The sequence below is a fragment of the Megalobrama amblycephala genome, linkage group LG12 (assembly GCF_018812025.1).
Source record: "Megalobrama amblycephala isolate DHTTF-2021 linkage group LG12, ASM1881202v1, whole genome shotgun sequence".
NCBI lineage: Eukaryota > Metazoa > Chordata > Actinopteri > Cypriniformes > Xenocyprididae > Megalobrama > Megalobrama amblycephala.
The window spans coordinates 22,288,280-22,309,399 of NC_063055.1; the positions used below are offsets into that span (position 1 = coordinate 22,288,280).

At 38.2% G+C, this 21,120-nt stretch overlaps 1 protein-coding gene across 11 annotated transcripts in view; it reads right to left on the reverse strand.

Annotated features, from left to right (window-relative positions):
- The window catches only part of grid2 (glutamate receptor, ionotropic, delta 2), a 519,954-nt gene that overhangs the window by 169,118 nt on the left and 329,716 nt on the right, over nucleotides 1–21,120 (reverse strand). For all 11 annotated transcript variants that reach the window (XR_007187436.1, XR_007187438.1, XR_007187437.1 and 8 more), the window contains 4 exons: nucleotides 19,248–19,301; nucleotides 12,173–12,346; nucleotides 7,459–7,620; nucleotides 1,587–1,706 (listed from right to left, as the gene is read on the reverse strand). Coding sequence is in view for 8 of the 11 variants with exons in the window: in XM_048209694.1 (XP_048065651.1) it covers nucleotides 1,587–1,706; nucleotides 7,459–7,620; nucleotides 12,173–12,346; nucleotides 19,248–19,301 (510 nt within the window). In the remaining 3 variants the exon portion in view is untranslated. The remainder of the gene's footprint in view (nucleotides 1–1,586; nucleotides 1,707–7,458; nucleotides 7,621–12,172; nucleotides 12,347–19,247; nucleotides 19,302–21,120) is intronic.

Here is a 21,120-nt window from a genome sequence, read left to right on the forward strand (position 1 = left end):
TAGGAAGGTGATCATAATGTTATGCCTGATCGGTGTATATTAGGGGTGTAATGGTACATATATTCATCTTGAACCATCAAGGTATGGACATCACGGTTCAGTGCATACAGTCAGAGGAATACAGTCAATCACAGGCGATCCACAATACAATCCAGAAGGGGGTGTGCGAGGTAATGCAATGCTGTTTGCTAACCGCCACAACAGGAAAAAGAGCAGAAGAAGAGACGTGTCAACTATCTGAAAGATTAGGACAGTATTGCTTCAAGTAAGTTTATAATTTTCACAAAATGAAGGGGTTTGAATACTTTCGCAAGGCACTGTATATATATATATTTATATATTTTAAATAGAGACAGAGATGGATGGATGGATGGATGGATAGATAAGTGTTATTTTATATTTTATATTGTTGATTCATGTGCTTTTCCAGCAGTAGTGTGCAGAACCTAGTATAAAAAGCATTGCTTCTGAAGCAATTATCCACTCTGATAAAAGAAACTTGCTTAATGTAATTACTTTGTACTTAAAAGATTCATTTCATCTTTTGGAAGTGCAGCACAGATCTTGTTTGTGTCAGAGACCATTATCTTTAATGAAATCTGACAATTTAATTTGTGCATGATTGCAGTAAGGTTGCAGTGAGGTTCCAGTGGTTAAGAGGAAGTGGCATCATTAAAGGACTCTAGCTTGTTGTCTGATGGTTGTCTGTGGACTTTGGCACTCTGGAGTCCTCAAGGACAATCATTGACCCTCTGATTAACATCTCACTCTATCAGATCCAAGTCACTTCAGACACGCAATCTACACTACGACAACAAGTTTTGCTGTCTGATCTATAAAATCCTTTGGACTTGTGATTTCAAAAGGATCAACGGGAAAGAGACGAATACACCAGCCAACAACACTCACTTACTGTAATTTAAAAACAGGGTGTAATAAATAACTTTTCACTGACTGTTTCAAAATTGTAGAAAAGAAAGCGAAATCTCAGATGTTTGCACACTAAATGCTTTTGTGTAACCACGGAAAATGAATAAATGACTTGCTGATCAGCAACTGACACAAATCAATTATTTCATTTATTCTAGCTAAATAAACAAGTCCAACTTATTTCTCCAGACGGGAGGAGATTGGGGTATCCCCATCCGGGAGCGTAGCCTGATCTACACATTATTCAGCTCCGAAGCTGCCGTTCTGTCATGAGCAATTGATCCACATTCCGTGGGGAAGACAGAGATAGATTAGGACCAATATTTGAATGAGCAAATACACATAAATATGACTAAAGTAATTAACGACAAACAAATGGAAAAAAACTGATTAATTATCTTGCGGATCACTGGGGGAACGACTCTTATGTTACTGCTGCTTAACTACCTCCTCACTCCACCAAAGCTGAGACGAACAGACGAGCAAACAACAGAAAAACTGATAAACAATGTGTGCTGATGCACTGTGCCTCTCTGAGGGAGGCTGATGGAATTCATTAGGCTTCTGTGATTATCAATTAAAATCTAAAAGCTCTTGAATTAAGACAATTGGGTTTCTGGAAGCGATATTGTGGGTCTGAGTGTGATGTCTCTCACCCGGCTGACTCCACGGCCACGGTCCTCTCCGTAGTTGGTGCCCAGGATCTCAAAGTGGATGTTGGGGTTGGTGCCATTGTCATTAAACTCCAGCAAGCTGGTCAGACCACTTACACCTCCCTGTAAAAAAACAAAGTGATATATTATTTAAATGCTTCACTTTGACATGGCTTTGTCATCTAATGTAAAGTGGATAAAAATGTCTCGTTAAATGCTGTCACAAGCGCTGTGTGTAATTTCCACACCACTAGTGGTACCACAAAGAACTACAGAAATAATTAAAGTAGTAACACACTTCACCCATCAGCCAGGAAGTCCCGCTCCAAAGCCGCACCATTGGTTAAGTCAATGTTGTCGTGCTTTATAAATCCGAGCTTTATAATGGCAGTTAACAGGGATCACGAATATGAGCTGAAGTAAGTGCATCCACACAGCTCCACACAGCTCCTGGGGGTTAATAAAGGCCTTCTGAAGTGAAGCGATGCGTTTGTGTAAAAAAAAAAAAAAAAAAAATCCATATTTAACAAGCTATGAAGTAAAATATCTAGCTTCCGCCAGACCGCCTTCCGTATTCAAGTTACGAACAAAGTGTAAACTGGCATCAGGTCAGTTACACTTTTTCCGTAAGTTGAATAGGGAAGGCATAGGACGTAACATAAGCTTTTCGAACTACAAGAGTTTTACACTTTCTTCATACATTCTAGCGGAAGCTAGATATTTTACTTCATAACTTGTAAGATATGGATAATTTTCTTACACAAACGCATCGCTTTGCTTTAGAAGGCCTTTATTAACCCCCCGGAGCCGTGTGGACTACGTATATGATGATGTATGTGGATGGAAGCACTTTCTTCAGCTCATACTCGTGACACATGTTCACTGCCATTATAAAGCTCGGATGTGTCAGGATATTTATTAATATTTCTCCAATTGTGTTCATCAGAAAGAAGAAAGTCATATAACCTAGGATGGCTTGAGAGTGAGTAAAGCTTGGGGTAATTTTCATTTGAAAGTGAACTAATCCTTTAACACTACTATTCAGGTAGGATGCATTAAATTGATTAACAGTGACAATAAAAACATTTATAAGGTTATAAAAAATTCCTTAAATACATTTTTTACAGTTTCCACAAACAAATTAAGATTTTTTTTAACGTTTATAATAATAAACATTTTTCTTAAGGACCAAATCAGCATATTAGAATGATTGGTAACATTTTACAATAAGAATTCACTTGTTAACATTAGTAAACACTGACTAAAGGCCTGTACACACCGGGATGAATATTGCACATGCTTATCGCCAGCGTTTTTCAAGATGTTTTTTGTGTTCATACCCAAGTGATTTTCTCTGGCGATGCGCAGAGTGAACGTGCAAATTCATTTCCTGACAGTATATGGCGCTTGTTCTTAACGGTAGTGCAAATAAACATATTTAAAAATGCCGATATAAAATGGCATATATATGGCATATGAGAGATGGTAGTCAGAAACGGTAGTGCAAATAAGTCACAATGACAGTAGTGCAAGTGAACGGTAGTGAAAATAAACATATTTATAAAATAGACATTCTCAACTATATTTCTTGAATGTAAAAGAAAAAAAAAACAGTAAAAATACAGAAATAATTTTCACATTGGCGCCCCTTGTTTAGTCACGAGGCGTTAAACGTCGGCGATAATCGCGCGCGCGTGTACAGGCCTTAAGAATGCACACTAATTCTTCAGCATTTATTAATCTTAGTTCATTTTAATTTCAACATTTAATAATAATACATTATTAAAATCAAAATTTGTATTAGTTAACATTAGTTAATGCACTGTGAACTAACATGAACAAACACTGAACAGTTGTATCTTTATTAACTAATGTTAACAAAGATGAATAAATACTAGGGGTGTGACGAGACAGGTATCTCACGAGACGAGACGAGACTTGAGATTGAGTTCACGAGACGAGACAAGATTTTTACACACTATTTTTGAGAAATTCTCAATGGCGAAATACATGACTAGAAAAAATATTCTGCAGGTGTATTTGAAATGTTTTAACTAATTGTAATGTCTTGTATTGGTTTTGTTTCATGTTCACGTGTTATGGTTTATTTTATAGTTATGCTTTGTTTCATTGCTTTGTTTGTTTTCCTTGTTTTGCCATGTGCTTTTGTGTTATGCGATTCCTTTGCCCTCATGTGATCATGTCATGTGCTTCCCCTGTCTCATGTGTCATGTTCTCATTGGTTGTCATAGTCATGTGTTTTCAGTTCTGTCCTGTCATTGGTTCTTTGTCTTGATTGTTCACAGGTGTTCCTTGTTTGTCATTAGTCTCTTTGTATAAATAGCCCTCATGTTTCATTGTTACCTTGTCTAGCTTTGTTTATATGTAACCCGCTTTTGGTGAGTGTCAGTGTCTATAGTCAAGTTAAGCCATGTCAAGCCATGTCAAGCCATGTCAAGCCATGTCAAGCCACGTCTTTGTTTTTGTTCATGTTTTTGCTCATGTTATGGATTATTATTATTAAAGCTGCACTTGGGTTCTCACTACGCTCGCCTATAGTGGACTCTGTTACACTAATCATCTTGTAATGAATGTCATTTCAGTTCTACTTTCTGAGTATGAATTATCATATGCAGTAAAAGACAACAATTCTCAAGTACTGTAAAGGTTTTGCTACTAACTCAACTGACTGACTTCTCTTCTGTATGATTTCAGTCTCTTCAGACCTTACTGTACATGATTTAAGAGCTTCTACAACTTTTGACCTCCTAACTGAACTCCTTTCCACAAACTGATCATAGAAATAAAAACAGTATAAATAAAAATGTAAACACTTTACAATAAGATCTCATTTATTAACATTAATGCACCTCATTATTTCTCATTTATTAACATAAATTAGCCTTATTGTTTGTGCTTAATAAGATTAAGAGAAAACTTATTCATTTTTATGGTAACACTTTACAATAAGTGCAACCATAATCACACTCTCTCAATATTCAAAGTGCAAATAAGACCAAATTTTTCTTTGATACAGAGCTAAGAGATGGTTACAACTACACTGCCCAGCCTAAAATAGCTTTCATATTGAGAGATATCTGTATTCATCAGGGAGCCGCTTTCAAAATGCGGGGTATTGACATCGCGCTTGAATGCGCCCTCGCGTTTACTTTCACTTTCGCGATCGCGCATACTCTGTAAATATGGAGCGGCGGCGACCGTTATGCAACTGAATTAAATGTTTTTTATTTAAATACAAAGCAAAACGACAGTGGAGGCGTAATGTAAACGTAGCGGTGGCATATTCTTTCCTAATCATCCTAACCACTCTGTCATGGCAACAACATCACGAGACTACTTTTCGCCTCGACGAGAAATCTCGTCACATTTTAGTCTCACAAGATCTCGTGACACGAGATCTCGTCACACCCCTAATAAATACAGTAACAAATGTATTGCTCATTGTTATTGAATGTTAGTTAACACATTAACTAATGTTAACAAATAAGACCTTACTGTAAAGTGTTACCAAATGATTTCTGAAGGATCATATGAAACTGGAATAATGGCTACAGAAAATTCCATTTTAAAATATTTTCAAATAGGTAACTGTTGCAATACTGTATTTTTCAAATAAATGCAGCCTTGGTCAGCATTAAAAAAAATCTTACCGACCCAAACATTGAACAGTTGTGTAACATTAAATAAAATTCGTAATAATGCTAATCTTTTGAGTGGCACTGAATTTGCATACTTCATCTTTAAGTCATCATCTTCTTTATATAAAAATATCATGAGCATATTTTGTCATAAATGGCAAAATAATCTCTTAAATGGCTCAGAGCATGACAGTGGTTAGTATCACATGGTGGGCCTCATGCGGCAGATGCATGTTTTGTGATATTTGCTGATCATGCCCCTCTTGTCCCAGCCATTTCCTCCCCTGTTTCAACTATCTCTATGAATAAAAATGGCAAAAGGACCTCACTCTTGTCCTCCCCCATTTTCCCCCATTTTCCATCCTCTCTTCAGTAGCACCACTCATTTGAACTCCAAAGCATCATTCCAGTAAAAATCCTCAGCCCTTCCTAAACCGCATCCACAACATGTCCTGCCCAGCAAAAACCCACACGAACAGACAAATAATTGTTGTAAATTCACTCTACCAATACCAGTGGTGACACTGAAAGAATTAGACAGCCAATTATAAAAGCTGATGAGTGCTTTCCAAATGAGTTCACCAACTGCTGCTTTGTAAAGCCGATACATACAAACTTCCCCTAATTAAGCTGTAAAGCAATGTTCCAGTCCAAACAGTCTCCCGGGAATTGAATGCAAGGTCATTATGCAGCTGATGTACAGTAAAATAAGTGTGTAACACTTACAGTATATAATACATGTCTGCAGCCCATTCTCTCACACATCCCCTGGACATGAGGTTGTTAAAATCTAGGTAGATTTGAAGACGGTACGAGGCCGGTGTGTTCTAGCGGTCACCCGGTGTCTGAATAAATCGCCCTATCTGCTTTAATACGACTGTCACACAAGCAGCGGTGTGGAGGTGAGAGGTGATATCTCTACTGCAGGATGGCAGGGAGGATCAGATACATGTGAATACAGGAAGAACAGTACATCCCTCAGGGGGTAAAGCCGTTCCCCACCAAGCACGGTGTTAAACCAGCACTCAGTCACTAGGCCTATAACATAGACTGTCATCTCACTCAAGGCAGCGTGCTGTTTCTGTAGCCCTACAGAAGGCAGGGAGGAGAGTTTCACCGTATCACAACATCCCCCCTTTCCCATCCGGAACAAAGATAGAGACTCATTACGATCCTCAAAACCAAATAGTCATTTGGTTTCCAGTGCAAATGCATCCAAGGTCAAACTCCCACTCGATCACATCTCTTTAATCACAGCAGGGCTCACTGTTAGGCCCTTTTCTGTTGGCCTGGTCAGGTTTTACTTTGTACTGCCAACATTTTCACAGGTCTTTTGAGTTTTAACAAATTATTTATGTGCCAAAATGCCATACCATTAAATATTAAAAAGATAGTTCACACAAAAAGTCTGTCATTATTCACACGTCATTAAACCTGTATGACATACTTTCTTCTGTGGCGCATTTTAAAGAATATTCTGGGCCACTCTTTTCAATTCAACGAAACTGATTGGGAGTGGAACTGTAAAATTATAAAATGACTAGTAGTATATATGACTCGTGCAATTGAACTAAAATTGAAGTTGTTATTCACTAAAAATCTTGACGTGCCCTTGATCTGGCTGGAGTACATGAGAGAAGTGGCGATATCCGATCCATTAACTAATCATTCTTTTGAGTTAAATCTAAAAATGTATTGATCTACTTCACCAAAATGGCCTGAATGATTCATTAAAAAAACACAAGGAGGTGTTCCGCCAAAAAAAGAAGGTTAAACGGGTTTGGAATTACATGAGGGTGAGTAAATGATTACAGAATTTTGTATTTTAAAGGAAATTTAAAGAAATGTTTTCTTTACAAACAAAAAAACACAAGTACAGTTTTAAATTGCAATAGCTATAAAATATATAAATAAATACATTTTAATGTATTGCAATTTATGTACAGTAATACTACTAATAAAGGTAAAAAATATTAATAAAAATAAAATTACACTGCTATAAATGTTACCTAGGACAGATATAAATTATTATTTTAAAAAAGTCAGATGCTTTCAAGACTCATTTTCACAATTTCAACAAAATCTAATCTATGTTGGCTCTCTGGATAACTCTAAAAAACAGAATTTACAACAACAATATATTTAGTACATCACATTTACATTTGCAAGGTCAGCGGGTCATCTTTTTTAATGTTAAGCGCTGTGCAGTGCTGTACCTTCTTCACGGTATCCAGCATAGACTTGCCACCCTGCCACGGTTTGGAGCCCTTGCGGATGCACGAAAGACTCGCCATGCTGTGCCATTTCCTGTCCTCCAGCTTCCTGTGGAAAGTGTTGGCCAGCAGCAGCACTGTATCGTAGATGTAGCGGTTGGTGATCTGACAAGATGACAAAAAACAGCAGGGAAACAAAGAAGAACAAAAAAGAGAGAGAAGAAACAGACAACGTGAGCACAGAGAGCCAGAGACACCAGATTAATATTCTCTTACAAGAAAAAGATTTATGTCTGAGTGGGTACAGCTGGGATGAAAGGTCTCTACAGTGGAAATGACAACAGGCTGCTCACATTGAACAAGCCCTGGAAGACAGTGGAGTTTAATAAGCAATAGAAAATACTCACTTAATTAAACATTATTTCTTTCTGTACATACAGTATAGGCTTTAGTGTTCATGAATGACTATAGGGACAACAAATATCATGGTACAATGGAACCAGGTCAATTAAAGAAAAAAAAAAAAAAAAAAGATATTCTTGGAAAGGTTTTCATAAGTTGTTTACACTTACTTATGACAGTTTTGTCATAAGTAAGTGTAAACAAGCTGGACCAAAAATGGAATTGTGTCAAAATATCAGTATGGGATATGAGCATTGAGTCTTGTCGCATAAACACATACTGTTTTGTTTCTATTTAAGGAAAATGAGAGACACTCAGAAAAATATAGGATACTCTCCATCTCCATTTGAAATTTAAGTAAACCATTGGTGACAGCTGACATTTTAACCAATGTATATTCACTACAATTCCAAAGTATGAGGTCAGGTTTTTTGTAAGAAATTATTTGCGGAATGCTGGAAATAAACAAAAAACAAAACAAAACAAAAAAAAAAAATTATTACAGTTCCCATAACAATATTAAGCAGCACAACTGTTTTCAACCTCGATATAATAAAATAATTATAATAAATAATACTAGAATGACTTCTGAAGGATCACATGACACCGAAGACTTGAGCAATAGCTTTGAAAAAATATCAGCTATTTAGGAATTCTTGCCGTTTAGAAATAAATTAAATTTTATTTTAAACAATTTTTTAAAATTACATTGTATTTCACAATATTTGTTTTTTTATTGTATTTCCCGAACAAATAAATGCAGTCTACTAAAAATTACAACATGTATATACTGTATGTATGTGTATATTATATATATATATATATATAAAATCAGCTTGAAAGAACTAAATGCTAAAATCCATTTAAATTGATTTGAATTTGATTTTAGATTTAAAACAGAGCACAATTATATTACTTTAAAGGTGCCCTCGAATGAAAAATTGAATTTATCTTGGCATAGTTGAATAACAAGAGTTCAGTACATGGAAAAGACATACATTGAGTTTCAAACCCCATTGCTTCCTCTTTCTTACGTAAATCTCATTTGTTTAAAAGACTTCCGGAAAACACGCGGATCTCAACATAACACCGACTTTACGTAACAGTCGGGTGTATGCCCCCAATATTTGCATATATGCCAGCCCATGTTCAAGCATTAGACAAGGAAAGGCAGTATTAACGTCTGGATCTGTGCAGACAAGGTAAGCAAGCAAGAACAACAGCGAAAAATAGCAGATGGAGCAATAATAACTGACATGATCCATGATAACATGATATTTTTAGTGATATTTGTAAACTGTCTTTCTAAATGTTTCATTAGCATGTTGCTAATGTACTGTTAAATGAGGTTAAAGTTACCATCGTTTCTTACTGTATTCACGGAGACAAGAGAGCGTCGCTATTTTCATTTTTAAACACTTGCAGTCTGTATAATGCATAAACACAACTTCATTCTTTATAAATCTCTCCAACAGTGTGTAATGTTAGCTTTAGCCACAGAGCATAGCCTCAAACTCATAGAGAATCAAATGTGAACATCAAAATAAATACTTTACTCACATGATTCGATGTATGCACACAGCATGCATGACGAACATCTTGAAAGATCCATTTAGGGTTAATGCTGTGTGAACTTTGTAAATCCTGTAATATATCGAGAGCTTGAGGCAGGGGGCACGCGATAAAGGGGCGGCGACTGAAAAATAATTTGTTAATGATGCCCCAAAATAGGCAGTTAAAAAAATTAATTAAAAAAAATTTGGGGTATTTTGAGCTTAAACTTCACAAAACAGAGACACCTTAGACTTAATTACATCTTGTGAAAAAGCATTCTTGGGCACCTTTAAATACAATTCCACATTATAAAAGACAATCAGCGACTTCACTCATACACAAGCTTTAACACCACACCGTGTGGTGTTGGCACAAATTGGTGAGTTAATTCCGCTCTGATCGATTGCACGGCTCTGATCCAGCCCATGTGTTGTCTCTATTTTAATGAGAAGGTAATAAATAGAGTGAAGCGGTCATTAGGTTTTCAGCGTTGTTTATTAACCCGCACTGCACTGCATACTTGACACTGTATCGAGTGTCTGAGTAATTCCAAACAGTGTTGAAAAATAGCTGAGAAAAACCTCTTGCCATCAGCTTTGCTTTGCTATAATTGTCAAGAATGCAATCCGTCAGGTAAGCTATATGCATACTTGCTTTGAAAAAATAAGTTCACTAGTAGAAGCACAAAGAAAAGGCAATTCTAATTATGTTAGGAGTCACGCTCTATTGGCTCCATCAACATGCATTTGCAGGTACGCTCCACTATGAGGCTGTAATGGCTTTGAGAGCCACCAAACTAACTGCCAATTACACAGTATATATATATATATATATATATATATATGTACATTGGCTTCAAAGCAGAGTGGAGAATAAAACGACGGTGTCGACAGGGATGACACTTTCATCTAATGTTTCTTCTGCACACAGTGGAGTTAAGATGAGATCATTCTCCATTTTTCAAGGGAACGAGGTTCGACATCCCAAAACAGAACTGAACACTAGCGGTGCTTGTATTTACACTTCCTCACTCCCACAAAACAACTCTTCGTCTACCAAGAGAATGGGTGAACAAAAAGACCAATGACCCAAAGAAGCAGATTTGACAGGGAATCCACAAGACTACCAAGTAACAGCGTTTTTATTTGTCGAGCTTTGTGGCTTTTCCCTGTCCGCTGTATTTTTTCATCTCCAAGAGCAAAAACACAAAGGGCTTACTTATTGATTTATGTTTCATGTCTTGGACACAAAGTAAAATGGCAAACCATGCTGCAGTTTTTGGGTGGGCTGTTTTCTGGGAAGGCCATTTCATGATACAGCATTTGCAGAAGGAGTTGAGACCACTGAAGCAACAAAGCTGCCAGTGCCAAGGGGGTAAACAGACAAAGACGGGGTTAAATTCAGGGGGGAGAAGATCGGCTGACCAGGGAAATCCATTAAGTCTGTTTGAAGTGCAGGAGTTAGTGAGTCTCTCCAGGGAAGGTGATTGGTGGTTTAAAAGGAACGGGAGGTGCAAAGGGGTATTCCAAAGGGAGGGTCGGATATATGTCAAGAAAGAGGGATGTGATACGCTTCAGAGCAGGGCAAAATTGGGCTCTTCCAGGTTGGACTCCTGACCACGGAGCAGAACTGAATTCTTAATGTCAAACACGACCTGCTTATACAGTAGGCATTCAACACTACACAGAAAAGAGTCCCTGTCCCTCCATATCTAACATTCTGAAAGTTAGTGCAGAATTATAATATATCTCAACATCTTTCTGCCTTTTGATTAAGTCCACATACATTTATAGTTGCTCAAAATGTATGTGGACACTAAGATAAAAACATCAAATAAATAAATAAATACACAACAATTTCCTTGTCAAATCTCCAGGTTTCAAATAATCATTTAAATAATAAGTTTTCTTCACTTACAAAGAAAATTGACATTTATTTTGAGTCTAGTATAATTTGTGTCCAATTTGACTGGCCACTTGGATTAATATTCTATGAAACATCAATAATTATGTTTTTCTCTGGAAAATGATTTACAAAAACAATTTCAACCAAACAATCATTGTAGCCAAGATTATTTTATGAAAGTAAAAATCATTATACAGATTATTTAATCTTTTTAATTTATGTACACCAATATACAACGCAATATGATTACCTCTAATGCTATTTTTACTACTGAATTAAATAGATAATAGACACTTTTAAAACATCTCTGTTAAACACTCTCACACTCATGAGTCAAAGGACAGGGAACAATAATAAAATAAAATAAAAATGTATTGGAATCATTGTGATATATCGTGAATAACTGAAATATTGCCTGGCCCTGCTGAAAATATATATTTGCCTTGCTGACACCAACGTACACCCACGCAACTATGAATTAATACTGAGTAGGAGCTTTGAAAATGTGTATTGATTTACTGTGCAATGTTTACCAGTATTTAATGCAGCTCAATACACATCACATCTGTTAATTTCTGTTGTCATTTGTGTACATTTACATATGGGAAAATGCATTCAGTTGGATAAATAGTAGAAAACAGGAATGGCACCCACAGGCACAGTTAAAAGAACTAAAAACCCAGCAAAACAAGACTGCTAATTTTCACACTGACATTTTCTAGTTTTCTAAGGAAGTTAGCTCAAAGGCTAATGATGACAGTTAATGGACACAATCAAAAAAGGAAATGAAGGCAAATGATTTATGATTAACTTGAATGGATATGAATAAATGTGAGTATGGGGGAATGAATCGCACCTCTAACATCTGTGCCTTTGGGTCTTTGGGGTCGCAGAGGGACGTGTTGATGCGGTGGTTGCTCCTGACGCAGCGCTGGCTGGTGTTCTGCGGGAGAGGAAAGGTCTGTCTTACCAGGGTCAGGCGACCTATAGACTTCATCACCAGCTCCTGCACATCCATGTCTGAAATCTCCTGCAGCATGTGAGAGGAAAAGAGCAGAAAAAGAAAAATTTATGAAAAAAGAAAAGAGATTTTCCATGTGCAGTGCTACAAAGATAAAAAGCATCTTGCTGAGAAGAGCTTCTGTTTCACACTTGAATGGAAAAGAAAGAGCAGAAGTAGGTCCAGGGAAAATATTACAATCATAGCTGTCAATTCAGTAAATAAACTTTTGGTCGAGAGAAAGAAAAAAAGAGGTAGAGATTAAACAGTTCTCTAAAACTTTCTTTTCTTACTGTGCAGGCAACCGTGGATATCCTCCATCTCAATCTTACTATTCTGATAACCTCATATTTTCATAACTTTAACCCTCATTTTGCAGACAAGTCTTAAGCCAAGTCCAAGATTAAAATGCATGTTTGATTTAACTGAAAGCAACTTGCACTGGCATATCTTCAAATATGTCAGTGCCATTGTTTTATCTCAACATTAAAACCAGTAATGATTTTTTCTAAGGCATGTTAATAAATGTTTATAAATTTTACATTCACTTATTTTAAGTTCACTATTTAAAACATTAAAAATTAACTGTACAGACCAGGGTCACAGAATAATCCCGCTATCAGGACCAAAATTCGTCCAAAAGTAAGAAAAATTAGTCTGATGTTAAAAAATGTGAATGTAACCAAATTATTTTTTATATTCTGTTATCTGCCGATAGTAGTCTGGGTAAACCCAGCCTGATCTGCCGGCGATTTGATTTCGCTCGGCAACTCAGTCTGGAAACCCGTGCATTCATTTCTACTGCTCTCTGTTACACTTTTGCGGGAACCAATCACAGACTGGCTTATCCACCTTGCTCGCTATTGGCGGGTATAACACGATGACGATAGAGAAGTGACGGCAAGCAGCTTTCAAACTCTATCTGATCTACCCGTCTCTCCAAAATAACAATGCACAATCTCAGTGACGCCGATTGTGTTAAGCATTTACCTTATCTGAGAGAAATGTAGCAGAGCGGTGATCCGACAGTCCGACAGAAGATTACAAACAGCGATTAATGACACAAAATGATCCTCTGCTGTTATTTTGGTGGTTTGCTTCACGATGTGAGTACAGGACTCTTTTACTTCAATGCCTCTTGATGGTAAACAATATTTTTATTATTTGCTCTATATGTTTCGTCTCCCTGCTTCTTGAATCTCGCGCCGCCCGAGCTGACTGGAATTCTTTTTGGTTGTCATGACAATGACGTAGTTTAGGGCGGCTATATTCCGCGTTCATTTACACTGAACCAGAACAGTATCAGAGTCGCCTTTTAACCTCTCGACGATGCTGAATGACTTCTTTAGTTAGCAAACAAATTGCTCGAGTGGGTGTAAATACCGATCACTTTCATGTTTTTTTGCACAACCTGCACAAATCGCTCGATGCCGTTGCTACTTCTGCAAACCGTGGATCAATGCTACAAACCAATACAAACTAACCCTGCGTCTCAATCAGCTCCCTAGTTCCCTAGGTCGTGAATCAGTATATCATGCAAGTGAATGTGGCTGATTCCCTGATCAGTGCCCTGACTACTGAATTAGGGAGCTGATTGAGACACACGGTAAACCTGTCTGGAGTTTTCGCATCGCTCTGCAAAGTACGTCACCCGGATCGTTGATCTGATTGGTTGAAGGACTATACAATTGCGTGACTAATGCTCGTTGATCACGCCTCTTGTGCAGTAGGAAATGCATAGCAAACTCCCCAGACCAATGTTCAATTTTAAATTGAGCTTGGTCTGGTGATAGCCAGACTATGCCGATAGTACTTTTTCAGTTCTTTTTTCCAAATTAATGTTTGTTCATATTCTGAATTAATATTCTGAAGTTAAATGGACAAATGGTGTTTTTACATGGTTAAAAAGCCCTCATCAAGGGAATATATATATATATATATATATATATATATATATATATATATATACAGTGGGTACGGAAAGTATTCAGACCCCCTTAAATTTTTCACTCTTTGTTATATTGCAGCCATTTGCTAAAATCATGCAAGTTCATTTTTTTTCCTCATTAATGTACACACAGCACCCTATATTGACAGAAAAACACAGAATTGTTGACATTTTTGCAGATTTATTAAAAAAGAAAAACTGAAACATCACATGGTTCTAAGTATTCAGACCCTTTGCTGTGACACTCATATATTTAACTCAGGTGCTGTCCATTTCTTCTGATCATCCTTGAGATGGTTCTACACCTTCATTTGAGTCCAGCTGTGTTTGGTTATACTGATTGGACTTGATTAGGAAAGCCACACACCTGTCTATATAACACCTTACAGCTCACAGTGCATGTCAGAGCAAATGAGAATCATGAGGTCAAAGGAACTGCCTGAAGAGCTCAGAGACAGAATTGTGGCAAGGCACAGATCTGGCCAAGGTTACAAAAAAATGTCTGCTGCACTTAAGGTTCCTAAGAGCACAGTGGCCTCCATAATCCTTAAATGGAAGACGTTTGGGACGACCAGAACCCTTCCTAGAGCTGGCCGTCCGCCAAACTGAACTATCGGGGGAGAAGAGCCTTGGTGAGACAGGTAAAGAAGAACCCAAAGATCACTGTGGCTGAGCTCCAGAGATGCAGTCGGGAAATGGGAGAAAGTTGTAGAAAGTCAACCATCACTGCAGCCCTCCAAAAGTCGAAGCTTTATGGCAGAGTGGCCCGACGGAAGCCTCTCCTCAGTGCAAAACACATGAAAGTCCGCATGGAGTTTGCCAAGATGGTGAGAAATAAGATTCTCTGGTCTGATGAGACCAAGATAGAACTTTTTGGCCTTAATTCTAAGCAGTATGTGTGGAGAAAACCAGGCACTGCTCATCACCTGTCCAATACAGTCCCAACAGTGAAGCATGGTGGTGGCAGCATCATGCTGTGGGGGTGTTTTTCAGCTGCAGGGACAGGACGACTGGTTGCAATGGAGGGAAAGATGAATGCGGTCAAGTACAGGGATATCCTGGACGAAAACCTTCTCCAGAGTGCTCAGGACCTCAGACTGGGCCGAAGGTTTACCTTCCAACAAGACAATGACCCTAAGCACACAGCTAAAATAACGAAGGAGTGGCTTCACAACAACTCTGTGACTGTTCTTGAATGGCCCAGCCAGAGCCCTGACTTAAACCCAATTGAGCATCTCTGGAGAGACCTAAAAATGGCTGTCCACCAACGTTTACCATCCAACCTGACAGAACTGGAGAGGATCTGCAAGGAGGAATGGCAGAGGATCCCCAAATCCAGGTGTGAAAAACTTGTTGCATCTTTCCCAAAAAGACTCATGGCTGTATTAGATCAAAAGGGTGCTTCTACTAAATACTGAGCAAAGGGTCTGAATACTTAGGACCATGTGATATTTCAGTTTTTCTTTTTTAATAAATCTGCAAAAATGTCAACAATTCTGTGTTTTTCTGTCAATATGGGGTGCTGTGTGTACATTAATGAGGAAAAAAATAAACTTAAATGATTTTAGCAAATGGCTGCAATATAACAAAGAGTGAAAAATTTAAGGGGGTCTGAATACTTTCCGTACCCACTGTATATACACACACAGCGATCAGGCATTACATTATGACCACATTCCTAATATTGCGTTGGTCCCACTTTTGCTGGCAAAATAGTCCTGACCCCTGAAGTTGTGCTGTGGTATCTGGCACCAAGATGTTAACAGCAGATCCTTTAAGTTCTGTAAGTTGCGAGGTGGGGCCTCCATGGATCTGGGGAAGTCAACACCTCAAACTCATTGTTGTGCTCCTCAAACCATTCCTGAACCATTTTTTCTCTGTGGCAGGGTGCATTATCCTGCTGAAAGAGGCCACAGCCACCAGGAAATACCGTTTCCATGAGGGTGTAAAGTACATGGTCTGCAACAATGCTTAGGTAGGTGGTACGTGTCAAAGTAGCATCCACATGGATGGCAGGACCCAAGGTTTCCTAGCAGAACATTGCCAAAAGCATCACTGCTTCTTCCCATAGTGCATCCTGGTGCCATGTGTTCCCCAGGTAAGTGACACATACGCACCCGGCTATCCATGTGATGTAAAAGAAAACATGATTCATCAGACCAGGCCACCTTCTTCTATTGCTCCGTGGTCCAGTTCTGATGCTCATGTGCTCACTGTTGGTGCTTTCGGCGGTGGGTCAGCATGGGCACCCTGACTGGTCTGCGCCTATGCAGCCCCATACGCATCAAACTGTGATTCACTGTGTATTCTGACACCTTTCTATCAGAACCAGCATTAACTTCTTGAGCAATTTGAGCTACAGTAGCTCGTCTGTTGGATCGGACCACACGGGCCAACCTTCCCTTCCCACGTGCATCAATGAGCCTTGGCCGCCCATGATCCTGTCGCTGGTTCACCACTTTTCCTTCCTTGGACCACTTTTGATAGATACTGACCACTGCAGACCAGGAACACTCCACAAGAGCTGCAGTTTTGGAGATGCTCTGACCCAGTCATCTAGCCGTCACAATTTGGTCCTTGTCAAACTCACTCAAATCCTTACACTTTCCCATTTTTCCTGCTTCTAACACATCAAATTTGAGGACAAAATGTTCACTTTCACACACACACACACACACACACACACACACACACACATACATAGCTGAAAATTAGTTCAAGATAAACAAATTTTGCCCCTTCATTAAAAAAGTTAATTCCTGACACTGGTACTGACACACAAACTAAACTTTCTTCACACATGGTTAAGTTGTCCTCTCTAATCAAGTCAAGGTCAAATTCTCCAGCCTCCAGTTAGCTAAAAATTTTGTCCAATTTAAATACAAGAAACATAACTACATAAAAATCATCATTAGTATTACAATTATTCTCATGAATGGGTATTCAGAGTGCTGCCAAAAGGCAAAAAGACATGACCGTGCGTGCTCGAGTGTCCTTGCGAAGCCTTGGGAGGAATGATTGCTAATTTTAGCCCGAAGCCATCTTTTCCACAGACGGGCAGAGTGAAGTGAGCGAGCTGGGAATGATGTGATGAGAATGGACAGGGAACGTCCCCCAGTGAAGGTAGACTTCAGAGCGGCCAAGCTGTTCCCTCTGACAGCCTTCACTTTTGAGTTTCATTCTCACCTGCAAAGCTGTGATTGCTGGTGACTGGCTCTCATGAAGTACGTCATTAAGTCTGAACTTGTGGCACGCCGGTGAGGAACTTACTTGAAACGTCGAAGCCGTTCAGCCTTCAATAAGATTAAAATTAAAGTTGTCTACAACGCAACCTGTTATCTGAAAGGTAATTTTAAGGTTTCTGATCGGACAAATCAAAATCTAGCCTGACGCACAGTTGAACGCTGTCAAACGATGGTTGTGCTGCTGTTAATTAATGTGGTAAGAATGACGGCGGATAATGTAGGAGGCATCACGAGAGGGCATGTGAGGCCTTTATAGTGTGCTGCCCAACTTTCAAGAGCACAAGGACATCACAGACCTGAAAATACCGACACTGAGTGGCTTATTCTACCCCCGGATGACAAACGCAAAGGCCCTCGATGCTTAATTAGGAGCGCTAAATTAGAATGACACAAATATGAGCCTACAGGGTTATGGCCCAATTTTAGGGTTCAGGTTTTGGCAGCTGCTTGTTTTGTCCCCTATGAGCGCTGTCAAGTAAGGCCAACCGTGAACAATGCGTGTCTATACAGGGACATGTCAAGGTAATATCATGTGCCTTTGTGTTTTAAATACGAGGACATAAAACTTTCCTCAGATGCACTAAACGCTCCACCTGCCTAAACTGGTGAGTGCTAGTAAGTTAACGGCATTAAAAGGTTATCCAAAAGGTTACTCTGATAATTCTGAAATATTCTATTAAATTTATATGATTAGTTTATATCAGAAGTTTCTTAAAGGGGTTTCTTTTACAGTGTCATTTATCTTTGCATTTGGAAAATGTTTTTGGACTCATTAAGGTGAACTCACTCTTATGTTAGTCAAAATATCTTGTGTCAGAAACGGTAATAATTTAATATTTCATGGCCATCTCTCTGTCTCTTGGAATTAAATGAGTAATTTGCATGCAAACTCGGCATTGACAGCAGCTGTCAATGCCGAGTTTGCATGTGAAATGAGATACAGTGCTCTGCTGCGTGTACTGTCGGGTCCAATATAGTTGTCAATGCTCCATCCTGAAACATCTGCGTTGCATTGACGAAATTAAGCCACGTTTTCTTAACTTTGTAAAAATTTGCAGAGCGGCTGGTGCTACACACATCCACGAAACAGCAAATGTTTGGTGCACTTTCCCTTTTTCTTATTTGTCTCAGGAATAACAGAATCAATACAAATTCCTCCTTACTACCACAACATGACCGGGAAAGTTTCTGAACATAGAATCTAGCCGGCTTCAAACTGTTGTAATTCAGAACAAGGTGTTTTTGCAGTTTTTGGCCTGGTGAGTGAATTTGTCACAGTACCGTTTCATAGTGCACTGGAGTCTATTATTTAAAAAGACCAATAAAAAACTGATTTATATGGCTTTTTTTTCTTTCTTTTTTTTAAATAAAACCAGAGAGATTAATAGAGGTTACCATAGAGAGTGACTTTTACGTTATTGAAATAGCTGTTCAGGCAGATGGGTTCAAGGTCTATGTATTCATTGTCTTCTCCTTGCTGTAGGATCATTTTGGAAAAATGCTTTATTCGTTAAGGAAAGCACTAAATTATACTGGAGCGCTACTCCCATGCTTGCCCAATCTAATTTAAATCATTGAGCTGTAATTTGTCCTTATCTGGCCACCTTCATCAGGCTCCGAATGAGCCCTTGTCCGCCTCTCACTTAGACAAATCGATATGTAAAGATGCAAATATATTCAAATGTGCTTACAAAAAGAATAAATTGTATTTCTCACAAAATTGTTAGGAGGAACCCACCTCATTTATGATGATCCAGTGACAGTCAAAAGCCACGAGATTGGTTTCCACCACCTTGAGAGAGAAAAAGAAACATTTAACCAATTAGAAACTGAATTTGAGTGAACTGTCCACTCCAATCATGCGATTCATTTAGTATAAAAAGCATTGACAGCTACAAGGTTTCTATTGAACTTTTCATGCTTGCTCTTCAAAAGGTTTAATAGTAGACAAGGCAAAGGTTTATGAAATGAATAACCAGAATAAAACTGACATCCATAACAGAGGCACAGTATTACAGCCTGTTTTATTTTCTCTGTCTCCATATGTATCTTAAAGGTCCCGTTTTTCGTGGTTTTTTGAAGCTTTGATTGTGTTTATAGTGTGCAATATAACATGTGTTCATGTTTCGCGTGTAAAAAAAACACAGTATTTTTCACATAATTTACTTATCTGTATACCGCTGTTTCCACTGTCATAAAAACGGGCTGATGACTTCCTTGTTCTATGAAGTCCCTCCTTCAGAAATACGTAACGAGTTCTGATTGTGCCAGCGGTTCCTGTGTTGTGATTCGACAGCTCTGAGCGCACCGTGCCCGGAAAGGTCACGCCTCTTACCATAACGTGGAGATGCACGCGCTCAGTGTTATTGTAAACATGTCTTTAATCTTACCCTATCAATTTGAGCCGGAATCAGACCCGGTGATTGGACTGCGGGATGAAAATAACAGCGTTTCGACGACATGGCGACAAACACACTCTACAAACGCAACTCTTGTGTATTCCTGTGGGCGGAGGTTAGTCAAAAAACTGTTTTAGTGACGTCATTAAAGAAGGAAGTAGAGGGATGTAGTCCAAACTGGCCGTTCGATGTAGGCGACTTCTGTTAAATAAAATATCTCGCTTGGTATTGAACTTTGAGCTTTAAAATTTTACAGATTTTATTTATACTCTAACAACAACATTACACACTAACTAAAGTTTGAAACATGGGATCACGAAGAACGGGACCTTTAAACTACACACTGTTCTTTCCATTGTGTGTCATCGTTGCTTCTCTCTCCCCACACCAACATGACACAAAAATGAAGTACCCTTCACCAATGTTTCTCCTGCCCACTGTACCAGCACTGCATTTCATTAACCATAATTGTTTAGGTGACTGAATGTGGATGTCATAAAACATTTTGGTCATAAACAAAAGGAACAGCTGGAGAATTTGACGGCTAGAGCAGCACTAATAGTGTTTTAATCTTCCACAAACACCTAATAAAACTTTATAATTATAAAAGACAAGAGACATAACTTTTTTCATCAGTTGGTACAAGATGGCTGTACTTGACAAACAGAGCTCTGTGGGTCTTGATCACTGACCGTTAGATAGGAGAGACTAACACATATTGCTTGTAAGTCAGGGTTTTTTTATGCCATGTTACATAAAATTCCTGTATTTATCAGCAAATTAATTCAGAATTAAACTGTTTATCACTAAACCATGTTAATTAGTGTCAAGTGCAACAAAGGTGGGTGGTAACACTAATAAAAAAATAAATTAATTAAAAAAACATGCCATTCCTTGCCACCACACTTCACCCTACTTAATTTCATTAACATTTTAATAAAACAAAAAATGTAAATATTAAACGCATTTTAATTCAATTCAAACCTACATATTAAGCAGGAAACAAAAATAGATAAATATATTTGTTTTATGCAATAAAGACTTATTTAATGCTTAAGAAAAAAAAGCACATTTCTTAATTGTTTAAACTGAAAGTATTACAACAGCCCAGTCTTATCTATACTAAGTGTCATGTGTAATCAGTAGCTCAGTAAGTGATGTTTAAGTTAGCTATGAAAATGCTGAAAATGCTACCTATGAAAATGATCAGCT